Raw genomic sequence first — 16,052 nt, 5'->3', positions numbered from 1 at the left:
GCTGATAAGAATGATAAGACCCTGAATGTGGCTTATGAAAGATGGAACCCATAGGACCTCTGACCTCTACTACATGGATATGATGCTCAGATGCAATAAATGCATACGCATCCAAAATATCCTCAGCTAAACTAATCATAGTAACACGTTCCATGTCTCTTGTAAGACCCTCCAGGTCAGTAGGCGAAGGGATGCCCGCTGCACCATAAGGATCATATGAGCTACTACTGAGGTGTGTTAAACATGAAGGTCTAGAGCATCAACAACTCATCAAATATTGGCTGACTCAATCATTGGATATTGAAGCGGTCGCAGCTGCAATGTCACCAACTCTATGAATGGCCTCCCAAAGCTGGGTACTTTGAGCAACCTCATCTTCCTTGGGACCTAACGAAGGTGCAATAGTGGGTCCCCTCTAACCAACAATGACCTTGTGTGCTGGAATCTATCGACCGACTTGACGATAAGGGTCCATGTCAACAAGCCTACCATGACCCTATCCTAGATATGGTGGCAAATCAATGTAGTTGATGACCTGTTTCAAATGAACCTCAACATACAACTGTTGTGCAAAATAGAGTGGGATTTGGTCATTATTTTGATAATGACCATACACAACAATAGAGCATGGGTATATCAAAGCAGCTATCATTTCATCCTCGCATATATAGTGACCTAATATCCTTCAACCACATTTTTCCCCAAGTATGATGGAAAACAACACTCTTTCAGAGTTTCCTGAGGCACTAAACCTTGAACTTGAGTAAGGGACAAACCCTTATGAACCTCTTGCTGCTTCCTGGAAAGAATAGGTTGTATAACATCAATAGAATAGGCACTAGTGGCCTGAATGTCATCCCTAATTTTCACAAGGCTATCAAGAATATTCTGACAAGTGTTCTTATAAACACTTGTGTTACTACTACTATTTATGAAGGCTCTCAATTTCTTTATCTCAATGTTTGTTTGTGAAAATAGTTCCTGAGGGGGAATTGCCTCATCTGCCATAACGTGATGATAATATAGATAGGTACACCTGAAGGATAATATAATGTCACTTGACTTAGACAATTATTGGATACATTCAAACTAATTCTAAGATCTAATATTTAAATGTGTGTACTAAAATTCAATTTAATAAATTCTAAATATACTAGTACTCTTACAAATTTCTAAAGGTCTTGAAAATAAAATATAAAATTAGCTTTCAAAAAATCATGAACGTTGCTATCAATTTCATATCATCTACTAGTATATCTAAAAAAATTGAATACATCGTGCACATGAGAACACACCATGCATGCATCAATATGTAAATGTGCATGCACATCAAACTTAAACATGCATCAATCATGTATAAACATGCACATGAGAATTAAATGAGAGAGAGAGAGAGAGAGAGAGAGAGAGATTCTTAAGGGGAGAGAAAGTGAGATCTATCTATGTATCTAGAGAGAGAGAGTCTTAAGGGGAGGGCGAAAGAGAGAGAAATAGAGTCTTACTTGGGGGGAGAGAGAGAGAGAGAGAGAGAGAGAGAGAGAGAGAGAGAGAGAGAGAGAGAGAGAGAGAGAGAGAGAGAGAGAGAGAGAGTCTTAAGGGGATCTAGAGCTCGAGCAATTTGGTGATGGGCATAAAAATCTACAACTTTAAATTTGGATATTAATTTGAAAGTTACTTTGTTATTAGTTTCATAGAGGATTCGAGGTGGAACAACTCTAAAATAGCCTTAAGATGAAATATTGTTCACTTGTAAATATTCCAAAGAAAGGTTTCAGTAGAGAAATAAGGAAAAGTATGTAGATCAAAACATAAGTTTTTTAAGAGAGCTTTAAGTCTCTTGGTAAATCAAAGCTAATATGATGGGAATATACAAATAAAGATGTTACATTTAAACAAAGACATGTTTGGTTAATTTGTAGTTCTTTCAATTGGTAAACTCTATATTTCATGTTTTGATTTAATTAGGGAAAAATTGAGGATTTTAGTTAATTTAAAGAGTTTATGTCTCTTAAATATATTTATATATATAATATAAATTTAAATTTAAGAGATTTTATCTCTTTAAATTTATTAAAATCCTCAAAAAAAAAAATCTAGAACGAAATATGTATGTATGTATGTATGTATGTATGTATGTATGTTTGTATGTATTTATGTATGTATGTGTATATGTATATATATGTATGTGTGTGTGTGTGTGTGTGTGTGTGTGTGTGTGTGTGTGTGTGTGTGTGTGTGTGTGTGTGTGTGTGTGTGTGTGTGTGTTTGTGGATATGGATATGGATATGGATATGGATATGGATATGGATATGGATATGGATATGGATATGGATATGGATATACATATACATATACATATACATATATATAAATATGACTTAATCTCTTTAAACTAAATCTAATGAAACATTAAACATAAAATATAAAAAGATTAACATATACATACATATACATAAAACATAAAACATCAACTAATAACATACATGTGTACAATTTCTAACTCTATGTATATATATAAAGCATTAACACACACACACACATATATGTGTGTGTGTGTATATGCATGTATATATATGTATATATGTGTGTATATATATGTATGTATGTATGTATGTATATATACATATATATATATAGATATGTATACACACACAAACACACACACACATATATATATATGTGTGTGTATATATATGTGTGTGTATATATATATATGTGTGTACACACACACACACATGTGTGTGTGTGTGTACATTTTCTAATTCTACATGTGTACACACATATAACATATATACGTGTATATATACATACACACACACATAGACACACATATATGTATATGTATATGTGTGTGTATGTATGCATGTATGTGTATATGTGATATACATATATATGTATATAGGTGTGTGTGTATGTATGTGTGTATGTATGTATGTGTATATGTATATGTGTGTGTGTGCATATATATATATATATATACCTAAAAATTACATTAAAATGTGATAGAGAACCAAAATTTACATGTAGAATGTGAAAAAATGCCAACCTGGTTCAGATGTTTGCAGGTTCGCTACTGCTTTCCACAAGCTCACTCGCTGACTGTCGAAAATGACCTAACTGTCATTTTCAATAGTTAGTGGTTTTTATTTTAAAAAACCCTAAATAAATGGGTTTGATTGAACTCAATAAAGTATTAATAAAACAAAAACAAAAAAACACTTTCAATCGAAAGTATGAATGTAAATACTTTCGATCGAAAGCATTTTTTGCATTTCACTATTGTGGGTTCACCCACATTAATATAATTAAATGCACACAACTTCTATATAACCATTGCAAAATAGATATTTGATATAAACCTAAATTTAAATCAAGGTATTATAGAGCTACCGATCATTATATTATTAGTGGAGAATCGATACTTAAAACCGGATTTACTTTTAACATAGGATGTGTATCTTGATAGTTAAATTATTATAGTTTATTTTTTTCCTATCAAAGTCAATAAAACAGGTTATAAACTAGAATGTCCATTAGAGATATAACATGTAACTTTTGGAGGTGACCTACTAATAAGAAGGGTTGACAATGCATTTTATAAGTTAAGAAATGTTCACTCTCACTTTCAAGATATGGCAACAATTTATTTCCTAATGTCATATTGAGATGTGTATTTTTTTTTAAATGTAGTTTGTTGCATACCCTTTAAAAAAAACATGTAATCAAGTTTTTTATCTAAAAAAATTGTCATATTCCAAAAGTCTAATCTTTATGATAGAAGTGTTTCCTTTTCATGTATTGTTTGTTAATAGTTTTAAAATGTTTTTTATATTTTGGGTATAATTTTTACACAGATTTTAGTTTTGATAGTTAATCTATATTATCAAGTAATTTTAAATTGATTTTTTATTCAAAATTAAAATTTTAAATACTAAAACATAAAATTATATAAAAAAACAAAAATGCATAGTCATCGTAAAAATTTAAATATCTTTAATAATAAGAATGCATAAATATAGTTATAGGACCATCAAATTTAAATGGTAGCCACCTCAAATGCACCTACCCAAACCAAATAAAATTTATAATATTTCTGGACAATGAGAGAGCATTATAAGTCAGTGGATTATATATTCACAATTCATGTACACTATTCTTTACACTTGTATTCTATATGACCTAAACATATGCTCTTTTTAGTTGTAAGACCAAACTTATCAACATGAGAAAAATAAAATCATTTGCATATGTTACGTACCTAACAATATGTATATTGTGCATATGTATGTATGCATGCATGTATGTACATGTATGTATGTGCATGTGTGTATGTGTATATTTACATGCATAGGTATATATACACATATGTGTATACATGAATGTACAATCAAAGACATAGATATAAGATATATGTGTATATATAATTTTTGGAATGTAGCTCCCTTACCATTTAATTCAAAAAGAGCCTCAAAGAGGTTACAAACAATCAAGAGGACATGAGGACAAGTAGCCCTTGCTTGACTTCTTCCATGTCGAAAAATTTCTCATTTGAAATCAAATTGAAATGATCCACAACAAGTCTCATAAAAGAAGCAAAATCCTGACAATGAATGCTTTTAATGAACAATTCCAAACACTTGTAAAGGATCTCATTTGTCTTCATAACCTCTTGATCAAAGACACCATCATAAAGAATATACAATTATAATTATAAAACTACCATAAAAAAATATATAATTGAAATAAACCTAATTCTAAATTGAGATATTATAAAACTACTAATCACCATATTCTTAGTGCAGAATCCATACTTAAGATCAGATTTAATTTTAACATAGGATGTGCATCTTGATAATTAAATTATTATAATCTATTTATCAACAAACTTGCCTACAATGATCCCATAAAATGATTGAATTTTTTTCAATCAAAGTCAATAAAATAGGTTATAAACTAGAATATCCATTAGAGACATAATTTGCAACTTTTGGAGGTGACCCACTAATAAGAAAGGTTGACATTGCAATTTATAAGTTAAGAAATGTTCGCTCTCACTTTCAAGCTATGGTCACAATTTATTTCTTATGTCATATTGACATGTGTATTTTTTTTTAAGTGTAGTTTGAACTGTATACCCTTTTAAAAATATATGTAATCTTTTTTATCTAAAACAATCTCATATTCATAGACTCTAATGTTTGTGATACGTGTTTCTTTTTATGTATTGTTTACTTTTAGTATATATATAAGTGCACAAAGATGGTGGTCAAAAAGGGGGTATAAGTGGACACTTTTAAAAAAAAAAATCATGTGAACTTAAACTTGGAGGCAAAATTTGAAAGTCATCCACTCAAGATATGAAGATAATCAAAGAACAGATATTGTAGTACTCCGAATCTAGTTTCCAAACTACTAAAATTTTTCAAAATTGGATAAGATTAAGGGTGTCAAATCCTTCGCGCATGAAAAATAGACCCTGATTTTTTCAGAAAAACATAACATAGTGTCTGACGTGCGCATCAAAAAAGTCATATTTAGATTTAGTATTTTGACAAATCCTTTGGTAGAAAGATAGTTGAGAGTGAGCACTAGAAGATGTGTATTTTTTTGTAATTTTTTTTCAAGTATTTGTTTTTTTTTATGATTTTTCCAATCAAGCACATCCTGAAAAATTAGGTACTTGTTCGTGCGCGAAGCATAAGTTGCACTAAAAAAATTGAAAATGCAATTTTTTTTTTAAATTGTAAATAATCAAGTTCACTACAATAATATATAAAGTTTTTTAAATTTGGATAATTATATCAAAAGTTATTAAAAAAATGGTGCACGTATGTCTGTGAGAACTATGGAGACACTGGTAAAAGAAATTCAATAATAATATGTTATTGTTGTTCAAAATTTTAAAAAATTATATGGTTAGAAAGCTCAGAAGATGGGTGAAAATATGGTGGAAATTTTAGAAATACCCACTTGATGACATATAAACCTGATGATGACAAAGTCAAGAAACCAAGTTGATAAAATAAAACATGCCAAAAAGGAGGGAAATGGAGGGAAATCAAACTTTCAAACCGTAGCTTTGTCATCCAGGCCTATTTCCAAGCCTAAACAGACAAAAGCGCATATGAGGTACCTATGTTATAAAAAGCGCGTACAAGGTACTTATGGTGTAAGAAGCGCGTACGTTCTATCTTAACTATAAAAAGCGCGTACGCGCTATTTTTACTATAAATAGCGTGTATGGGCTAAGTTTGTTTAAATTTTGGGAGTGTGTATAATATGCTATTGTGTGTGTGTGTGTATATATATATAATATATAATTTATATATAATATAAAAATAAAAAATATATAATATTTATATAATAATATATAATATATTAAATATATATACACACATATGTGTGTATGTATATGTATTCTCTCTCTCTCTCTCTCTCTCTCTCTCTCTCTCTCTCTCTCTCTCTCTCTCTCTCTCTTCCTCTCCCTCTCTCCCTCCCTCCATACCCTCTCTCTTCCTCTCTCTCCAATATATCTTCTTTTTGTTTGCATATATAGAAGGTGATAAGAAGATTGACAAGGTGGTCGGTTTTCTTTTTTTTTTTAAAGAAGATAGGATATAAAGTAGAACGTTTGAAGAAAATGAACGTATTGGTTTCTTTGGATAGTGTGGATGTATTGGTTGGATAATATTTATGGGTTGTATGGTGTACTAAGGGGTCATATGGTGTATTATGACCCCTTAGATGTCGTTATGAGTCATATGGTGTTCTATGATCCCTTAGGACACCATATGACCCCTTAGGACTCCATATGGTGTCGTTATGAGTCATATGGTATTCTATGACCCCTTAGGATACAATATGATCCCTTACATGTCATTAGAGGTCATATTGTTTCCTAAGAGGTCATATGGTGTCCTATGACCCCTTAGGACACCATATGACCCCTTAACACACCATACAACCCATAACGCCACCATATGGTGTCCTAAGGGGTCATAAGATGCCATATGACCCCTCAGGACACCATACAACCCATAACAACACCATATGGTGTCCTAAAGGGTCATTTGGTGTGTTATGACCCCTTAGGCCACTATTTGGTGTCATTATAGGTCCTATGGTGTGCTAAGGGATCATATAGTGTCCTATGACCTCTTAGGATACCATATGACCCCTTAGATGTTGTTAGGGGTCGTATTGTGTTTTAAGGGTCATATGGTGTCCTATGAGCCATTAGAACACCATATGGTATCGTTATGTGTCTTATGTTGTCGTATGACCCCTAGGACACCTTATGACCACTTAGGACACCGTATGGTGTCATTAGGGGTCATATGGTGTCCTAAGGGGTCATATGGTCTCCTACGACCCCTTAGGACACTATTTGACCCTTTAGGACTCCATATGGTGTCATTATGGGTTGTATAGTGTCCTAAGAGGTCATATAGTGTTTTATGACCCCTTAGGACACCATTTGGTGTCATTATGGGTTGTATGGTGTGCTAAGGGGTCATATGGTGTCTTATGACCCCTTAGGACTCCATATGACCTCTTACGTGTTGTTATGGGTCATATGGTGTTTTATGATCCCTTAGGACACCATATGATCCCTTAGGACTCCATATGGTCTTATTATGGGTTGTATGGTGTCCTAAATGGTCATATGGTATTCTATGACCTCTTAGGACACCATATGATCCCTTAGGTGTCATTAGAGGTCATATTGTTTCCTAAGAGGTCATATGGTGTCCTATGACCCCTTAGGACACCATATGACCCCTTAAGACACCATATGACCCATAACGACATCATATGGTGTCCTAAGGGGTCATAGGATACCATATGACCCCTCAAGATACCATACGACCCATAACAACACCATATGGTGCCCTAAAGGGTCATATGGTGTTCTATGACCCCTTAGGATACTATTTGGCATCATTACAGGTCCTATGGTGTTCTAATGGATCATATAGTGTCATATGACCCCTTAGGATACCATATGACCCCTTAGATGTTGTTAGGGGTCGTATTGTGTTTTAAGGGTCATATGGTGTCCTATGGCTTATGTTGTCGTATGACCCCTAGGACACATTATGACCACTTAGGACACCATATGGTGTCATTAGGGGTCATATGGTGTCCTAAGGAGTCAAATGGTCTCCTACGACCCCTTAGGATACTATTTGACCCCTCAGGACTCCATATGGTGTCATTATGGATCGTATGGTGTCCTAAGAGGTCATATAGTGTTTTATGACCCCTTAAGACACCATTTGGTGTCATTATGAGTTGTATGATGTGCTAAGGAGTCATATGGTGTCTTATAACCCCTTAGGACTCCATATGACCTCTTACGTGTCGTTATGGGTCATATGGTGTTCTAATGGGTTATATGGTGTCATTATGGGTTGTATGGTGTCCTAAAGGGTCATATGGTATTCTATGGCCTCCTAGGACACCATATGATCCCTTGGGTGTCATTAGAGGTCATATTGTTTCCTAAGAGGTCATATGGTGTCCTATGACCCCTTAGGACACCATATGACCCCTTAAGACACCATACAACCCATAACGACATCATATGGTGTCCTAAGGGGTCATAGGATGCCATATGACCCCTCAAGATACCATACGACCCATAACACCACCATATGGTGCCCAAAAGGGTCATATGGTGTTCTATGACCCCTTAGGACACTATTTGGCATCATTATAGGTCCTATGGTATTCAAAGGGATCATATAGTGTCATATGACCCCTTAGATGTTGTTAGGGGTCGTATGGTGTCCTAAGGGGTCATATGGTCTCCTACAACCCCTTAGGACACTATTTGACCCCTTAGGACTCCATATGGTGTCGTTATCGGTTGTATGGTGTCCTAAGAGGTCATATAGTGTTTTATGACCCCTTAGGATACCATTTGGTGTCATTATGGGTCGTATGGTGTGCTAAGGGGTTATATGGTGCCTTATGACCCCTTAGGACTCCATATGACCTCTTATGTATCGTTATGGGTCATATGGTGTCATAAGGAGTCATATGGTGTCCTATGACCCCTTACGACACATGCATGGATCCCTAGGATATCATATGACCCCTGAAAATACCTTTTGACCCTAGAGAGGGAGAGAGGGGGAGGAGAGGGAGGAAATGGGAGAGAGATACACCTAAGAGAGGAGGAGAGTGAGATAGAGAGATAGAGACTAAGAGGGAGAGACAAGAGATAAATGTGTGTGTGTGTGTGTGTGTGTGTGTGTGAGAGAGAGAGAGAGAGAGAGAGAGAGAGAGAGAGAGAGAGAGAGAGAGAGAGAGAGAGAGGTGGATAGAAGGATTGGGAGAGAGAGAGAGACCTAAGAAGTGAAGGGAGGAAAGGTGAGAGAGAGAGAGAAAGAGAGGGTGAGACATAGAGAGAGTCTGAGTGAAAGAGAGGAAGGGGTGGAAGGATATTACAAGAGAATAGAGAGAGAGAGGTTCGAAGAGAGGGAGAGAGGGAGAGAGTGAGAAAGAGAGGTAATGAGAAAGGGAGAGAGAGAGGGAGAGGGGAGAGGAAAAGAATGAGAGAGAGACACCTAAGAGAAGGAGAGAGTGAAATAGAGAGAACGCGAATGAGAGGGAGAGACTTCAGAGATAAAGAATGGGAGAGAGAGAGAGAGAGAGAGAGAGAGAGAGAGAGAGAGAGAGAGAGAGAGAGAGAGAGAGAGAGAGAGAGAGAGAGAGAGAGAGAGAGAGAGAGAGGGAGGTGGGGAGGTAGGGAGAGTGGGAAAGAGATACACTTGACAAAGGAGGAGAGTGAGATAGAGAGACAGAGGTAGATAGGGAGAGAGACTTGAGAGAGAGAGAGAGAGAGTTGATAAAAGAGGAGAGAGAGAGAGATAGATAAAGGTTGATAGCCAGAGATGTGATAGAGAGAAGGAGAGAGACTTGAGAGAAAGAGAAATGGAGTGAGAGGGGGAGAGAGAAAGAGAGTTAGAGGGAAAGAAATACTTGACAAAGGAAGAGAAAGGGAGGGAGAGGGAGATAATGAGAGAGAGAGACACTTAAGAGAGGGGGAGAGAGTGAGAGATAGAAATATTTGAGAGAGGGAGAGAAAAAGAGGGAGAGAAAGAGAGGGATATATGAAAGAGAGAAAGAGGGTGAGGGAGATGAGAAAGAGATAGAAAGATACTCGAGAGAGGGAAGAAAGTAGAGAGGGAGATGCCTAAGAGACAAAAAGGTAGGGGTTAAGGAAGAGAGAGGGGGAATGTAGGGAAGAGATGAGAGACATAATGCTGGTATGAGCATGCTGATTACTGAAATTTGACTAAGTCTAAAATTTATAAGAATACTCAAAAAACTAGAATCTGCATTATAACTCTTAGAGATCTGGAACCACTCTCAAACATCCTAATAATATATACATAAAATATAACTTAAAGTATAAGTGACATTTCTCTTTGTCTTTCATTTCTCTTTGTCTTTTATCTTTCTTATGAAAGACAAAGAGAAATGTCACTTATACTTAAATGTTATATTTTATGTATATATCCTATTGAAAAACCTAATGGAATGCTAAGTGAATTGCATTTTATTGATAGACAAAATGGCATACGTGGTTTTAGTTTTTAAACCACGTATGCGATTAGTATGCTTTAAACTGCGTACGTAGTTAGTATGCTTTAAACTGAGTACGCGGTTAGTATTATTTAAACCGTGTATGCGGTTAGTATGTTTTAAACCATGCACACGGTTTAGCTTTGGTTAGGCTCGACAAAACGAGCCTAAACGCGTATGGGGTTCTTTAAATTTGAAATACCCCGTGCGTGTTTTGGTGTTTTTCAATTTTATTTTTTTTGGTGTGTCCACTTTTCTGACCACCATCTTTGTGCACTTACCCATATATATGGTATAATTTTTACACTTATTTGATAGTTAATCTTATTGTCAAGTAATTTTTTAAGTGATTGTCTATTCAAAATTAAAATTTTAAATACTAAAACATAAATCTATACAAAAAGTCTTATAAAAAACAAAAATGCATAGTCATCGTAAAATTTTAAATATATTTAATAATAAGAATGCATAAATATAGCTATACGACCATCAAATTTAAATGGTAACCACCTCAGAGGCATCTATCCAAATTGAATAAAATTTATAATATTTTTGGACAATGAGAGAGCATTATAATTAGGTGGATTGTATATTCACAATTTATGCACACTATTCTTTACACTTGTATTCTTAATGACCCAAACAAATGCTTTTTTTAGTTGTAAGACCAAACTTATAAATATGAATGAAAAATAAAATCATTTGCATATCTTATGTACCTAAGAATATGTATATGCACATATACATACATGTGTATGTGTGTGTGCACGTGCATGCGTGTGTGCATGTGTACATGAATAGGTGTATATATACATGTGTATACATGAATGTACACACATAGATATATGTGTATATATAATATTTGGAAGGTATCTCTCTTACCATTTAGTTCAAAAAGAGCTTCAAAGAGGTTACAAACAATCAAGAGGACATGAGGACAAGTAGTTGTCATTTGACTTCCTCCATATGGGCAAACTAAGTTCATTTGAAAGTGATTTCAAATGATCCACAACAAGTCTCTTAAAAGAAGAAAAAATTTGACAATGAATGCCTTTAATGAACAATTCCAAACACTTGTGAACGATCTCATTTGTCTTCATAACCTTCTAATCAAAGACACCACCATAGAGAATTTGCAATTATAATTATAATACTGATATCATAAAATATATATTTCAAATACATCTAATTTTAAAATATATATCTTCATAACCATCCTAATATATATATTTGAAATAGATCTAGTTTTAAATTCAAGTGTTATAAGACTAAGAATCATCATATTCTTAGTGAAGAATCGATACTTAAACCTAGAAGTTTATTTTCAACATAAAATGTGTATTTCATAACTTACCCGCTATGATCCTAATAGATTGACTCAAAAAAAATTCAATCAAAGTCACTAAAATAAGTTATAAACTAAAATGTCCATTAGATATATAATCTACAACTTTTGGAGGTGAGCTACTAATAAGAAGGATTGACAATATATTTTAAAAATTACAAATGTTCACTCTTTTCACTTTGTAATTATGGTCACAAATTACTTCTCAATCTCATATTGAGAATCTTAATAACTGGAAATCCTTTGTCCTAAATATTAAGATATGCATTTTTAAAAACAAGTAATTTGTTGTATAATCTTTAAAAAAAAGTAATATATGTTGATCTTTATAAACAAAAAAACAAAAAAAACAAAATTGTCATTTTCATAAACTCTAATGTTTAGAGTATATGGTAGGCAATTTCTAAATTTCAAAAAGTGTTTCCTTTTATTTATTTTTTGCTTTCAATTCAAAAAGGTTTTATATATCTATGGTATAATGTCACACTTAGACTTAAGTTTGACTTTATTATCAAATAATATTTTAATAAACAAAATTATTATTTTTTAAATATTAAAGCATAAACATACGAAAAAATATTTAAAATAAATTAGTAGACGGAGTGTAAGGACTCACAAATATCTATTTTGTCAAAGTCTGTTGAAGTATGATCACGGTCTCATCCTTTATAATATCAAAGCCTTGCACTCTTGAAGACATTATTATCAAATGCTCATTAAGAACCATTCAACTTCTTCGACTACGAGTCTAAGGATTCAGGAATATCTATTTTGTCAAAGTTTGCTGACGTATGATCATGACCTCATCTCTAATGATATTAGAGCCTTACGCTCTTGAAGACATGATTATCAAAAATTCATTAAGAATCATTCAACTTCATTGACACACCAAAAATCCATTAGACCTTCCCTAATCAAATTAAACGGTAACCTCCTCAAGTGAGCCTTTCCCAGTCGAATAAAATTTATAATATTTTTAGGCTACGGAAGGCATTACAAGTAAGTGGGCTCTATATTCACAAATTCATGCACGCTTCTTTTCATTTTATTTCAGTGTGCGCTTGGGGTGGTGGAGAAAGGAATCCGACTGAATCTTCTATCTTTCTTCCTTGGCTGAAAGCATAGAAGATATAGAGGGTGGAGAGAGGAATTTAGAGAATCGGGTTATAATGAAAACAACAACGAACGTAATGGGCATCTGCTGTCCTCAAGAAGTACAGAAAATACAGATGCTCCTCCAACCTTTGCAAGGTGTGCACAAAGTTTCTGTAATGGTGCCTTCGAAGGCGGTCATTGTTCTACACGATGCTCTTTCAATTCAGCCTTCAGAAATTGGTAAAGACAATTCAAAATTGCAAGATTACCCCGTCAATTTTTGTATAAATCGATTACCCAATTGATTATATTTTTGTACTGCTGTACTGCAGTTAATGTTTTGAATGATGCGAAATTAGATGCGAGTCTGAGGGTTTTTGGGCAAGTGAGAAGTGGGAAGAGATGGCCTAATCGGTATACGCTGGGCTCTGGATTCTTTCTGGCAATTGCCCTGTTCGGTTATTATTATCATCCCTTGCGCTTTGTTGCTCTGGCGGCCATAGCTGTGGGCATTCCGCCAGTACTGCAAGGAGGTTTGGCGGCCATTCCGGGGTTTATTATCGACATAAATGTACTCATTATCCTTGCAGGTGACAGAAAAAAAAATCAACTTGATTCATATTTTGAATGAAACGGATGTTTTGCAGCATTTACCCTAACGTTTTGCAAATGGGGTTTCAAGTTAAGTGGGTTTAATCTTGGAAGGAATTCCGTGGTTAAGCGTGCTTGAGTTGGAGTAGTACTGGGATGGGTGACCTCCCGAAAAGGCCCAATGCTTCACCCATGTGAGCATCGCCTAGATGCAATGAATGCTAAGTGGACCATCCATTCTCATGAGAGATGGGTTCTTGTGAACCACTACTCATGAATCATAGATCGATGAGTTTGACTCAAAAACTATACAATTGAATTCTTGTGAACTACTACTCATATCAATGAGTTTGACTCAAAAACTACACAGTTGAATTCTGATAGCAATATCATAGTTTGACTTGCTGTGAAAAATACCTCTTACTTATCAACAGACTGTGCTCGATATTTTCACTTTATAAATTTCACTATGAATATTTGGCCACAGGTGTTGCTATATAGAATCACTTGTTTTCAGATAGAATTTCAATGAACTTCTATTGTTTTCAAACAGTGGTAGGCGCTATTGGATTGAGGGACTATATAGAAGGAGCCACCATTGTCTTTCTCTTTATATTGGCGGCTTGGCTTGAATCTAGATCTGCCGACAAGGTTCAAGGTTTTTGTTTGGAATTAGCTTTTGTTTTCAGTGCACTTTTCTCAATTTGGAGATTTAGGTTTCAATATCTAGCTGTTTCAAGCTCGAATAGCTTTGTCGGCTGTGACGAATCTGCTGAGAATGTGGAAATTAACACCGTTTTGGCTGTGAAAGCCGGTGAAAGCATTCCTATAGATGGCGTTGTGATATCTGGTACAAGCTCTGTAGATGAAAGTAGCTTGATAGGTGAATCTGTGCCCGTGGAAATGGAAGTGGGTAAGGCGGTGTGGGCTGGTACCACGAATCTTACAGGTAACCTTAAACTACCTGAATAACTAGTAGCATTGGTTCAGTTTAATTCTTTGAATATTTAGTGTTTCAAGGCTTCCAGAGTTCTCTACAGTAGAACAAAGGCTCTAGACAAGATATGTCATAAATTACTAAGAAATGCAGGGTATTTAAGTGTAAAGACTGTAGCCAAGGCATATGACTCTAGAGTGGCAAAGATGGTGAATCTTGTGGAGGAAGCCCAAAACCAACAGTCCCACACGGAGCAGGTTTTACAGCGATTTGCCAAGTACTATACCCTAGGTATGCTGTTAAAAAAAATCCGGGATCCCAGTTAAAGTTTTGTTGAGTTTTAATTGTCCTTGTTTGAAGATACCAAGCCATAACCCAGAGGTTGAGGTGACTGGTAGCTAAAGCTGTAGAGCACCCTAGCATAGCGAGCATAGTCATAGGAAGGTCTGAGAATTGCTCCGTGGAAAATAACCTGGCTGGTCTGTGGAAAATAAAAATTTGTTTAGGTTTACATACGGAAAATAACAATCTTTCCTACATATATTTCAGTGGTTGTACTATTGGCAATAGCAGTAGCAATAGTGCCATTATTCAAGCGATCATTGAATGCTCATAAATATGCATACAAAGCTCTCGTTCTTCTACCATCTGCATGCCCCTGTGCTCTTATAATCTCCACCCCTGTCACTACTACTTGTGGCTTGGTAAATGCTGCAAGGATTGGCCTTCTTATCAAAGGTGGAGTGATTCTAGAAGCCATGGGAAAACTCAAGGCCGTAGCTGATAGGGAGGCTACCTAATTAACCATCAATTAGTCTACTTTGATGGTTTGCTTCTATCTCTTTCCGGGTTTCAAGTCTACTCCACTAGATTCCTTAGGGCTTCCCTACCATTTGTTTGTTTATCTCACCTTCCTCAAGCTCACAAAGTAAGCTTGCTCACCACATCCTTGCAGGGGTGCAGATCACACACACATATGTTCTCCTATTGCAAAACCACCCAACTTGTTTGGTTTAACAAACTTTTCCTTATTGAATTCACAATGTCACGGTTTCAGGCTTGTAGCCTTCTGGATATTCTTCCAGCTCTCAACAGATCCTGTCCCTGCAAGTTATCTTCTTTACGTTACTGAAACCTAGCCAGACTACTTCCAAGCTCGCCTAGGCTCAGTATGCAGAAATGGCAATTGCCATTTCCTGGTTTCCTCCTACTGCTATTTTACTCATACTGTACATTTTTGGCTCTTCTTGAAATGCTCCAATGGCCGCGTGGATCCCATGGTGGAGTTTCAAGACAAAGCCATATTTACAATGTGGATTCAAAACAAAGAACGAACAACAAAAATGAAACTCTAGTTACAAAACTGTAATGAAAAACTTAGCAAAACAATACAAAACAATACTTCAGCGATCGAACCTGAAAACAGACTTTTGTATTTCTTTTTTATTTATCAAAACAATCCAACAACCAACCCTTTACAAATGCCTG

General features: G+C 35.1%; 1 protein-coding gene across 1 annotated transcript; it reads left to right on the top strand.

The window, feature by feature from the left end:
* The first annotated feature begins 13,131 nt into the window (after nucleotides 1-13,131).
* On the top strand, nucleotides 13,132-15,364 carry LOC131050948 (cadmium/zinc-transporting ATPase HMA2-like). The gene is made up of 5 exons (XM_057985271.2): nucleotides 13,132-13,276; nucleotides 13,369-13,626; nucleotides 14,181-14,576; nucleotides 14,718-14,855; nucleotides 15,114-15,364. Exons 1-5 carry the CDS (start codon nucleotides 13,132-13,134, stop codon nucleotides 15,362-15,364), a joined length of 1,188 nt encoding a protein of 395 aa, XP_057841254.2.
* Nucleotides 15,365-16,052: the final 688 nt, after the last annotated feature.

The sequence above is a fragment of the Cryptomeria japonica genome, chromosome 2 (assembly GCF_030272615.1).
Source record: "Cryptomeria japonica chromosome 2, Sugi_1.0, whole genome shotgun sequence".
Classification (NCBI taxonomy): Eukaryota; Viridiplantae; Streptophyta; class Pinopsida; order Cupressales; family Cupressaceae; genus Cryptomeria; species Cryptomeria japonica.
The sequence above is the reverse complement of the archived record's forward strand: the minus strand, read 5'-3'. Positions and strand labels throughout refer to the sequence as shown.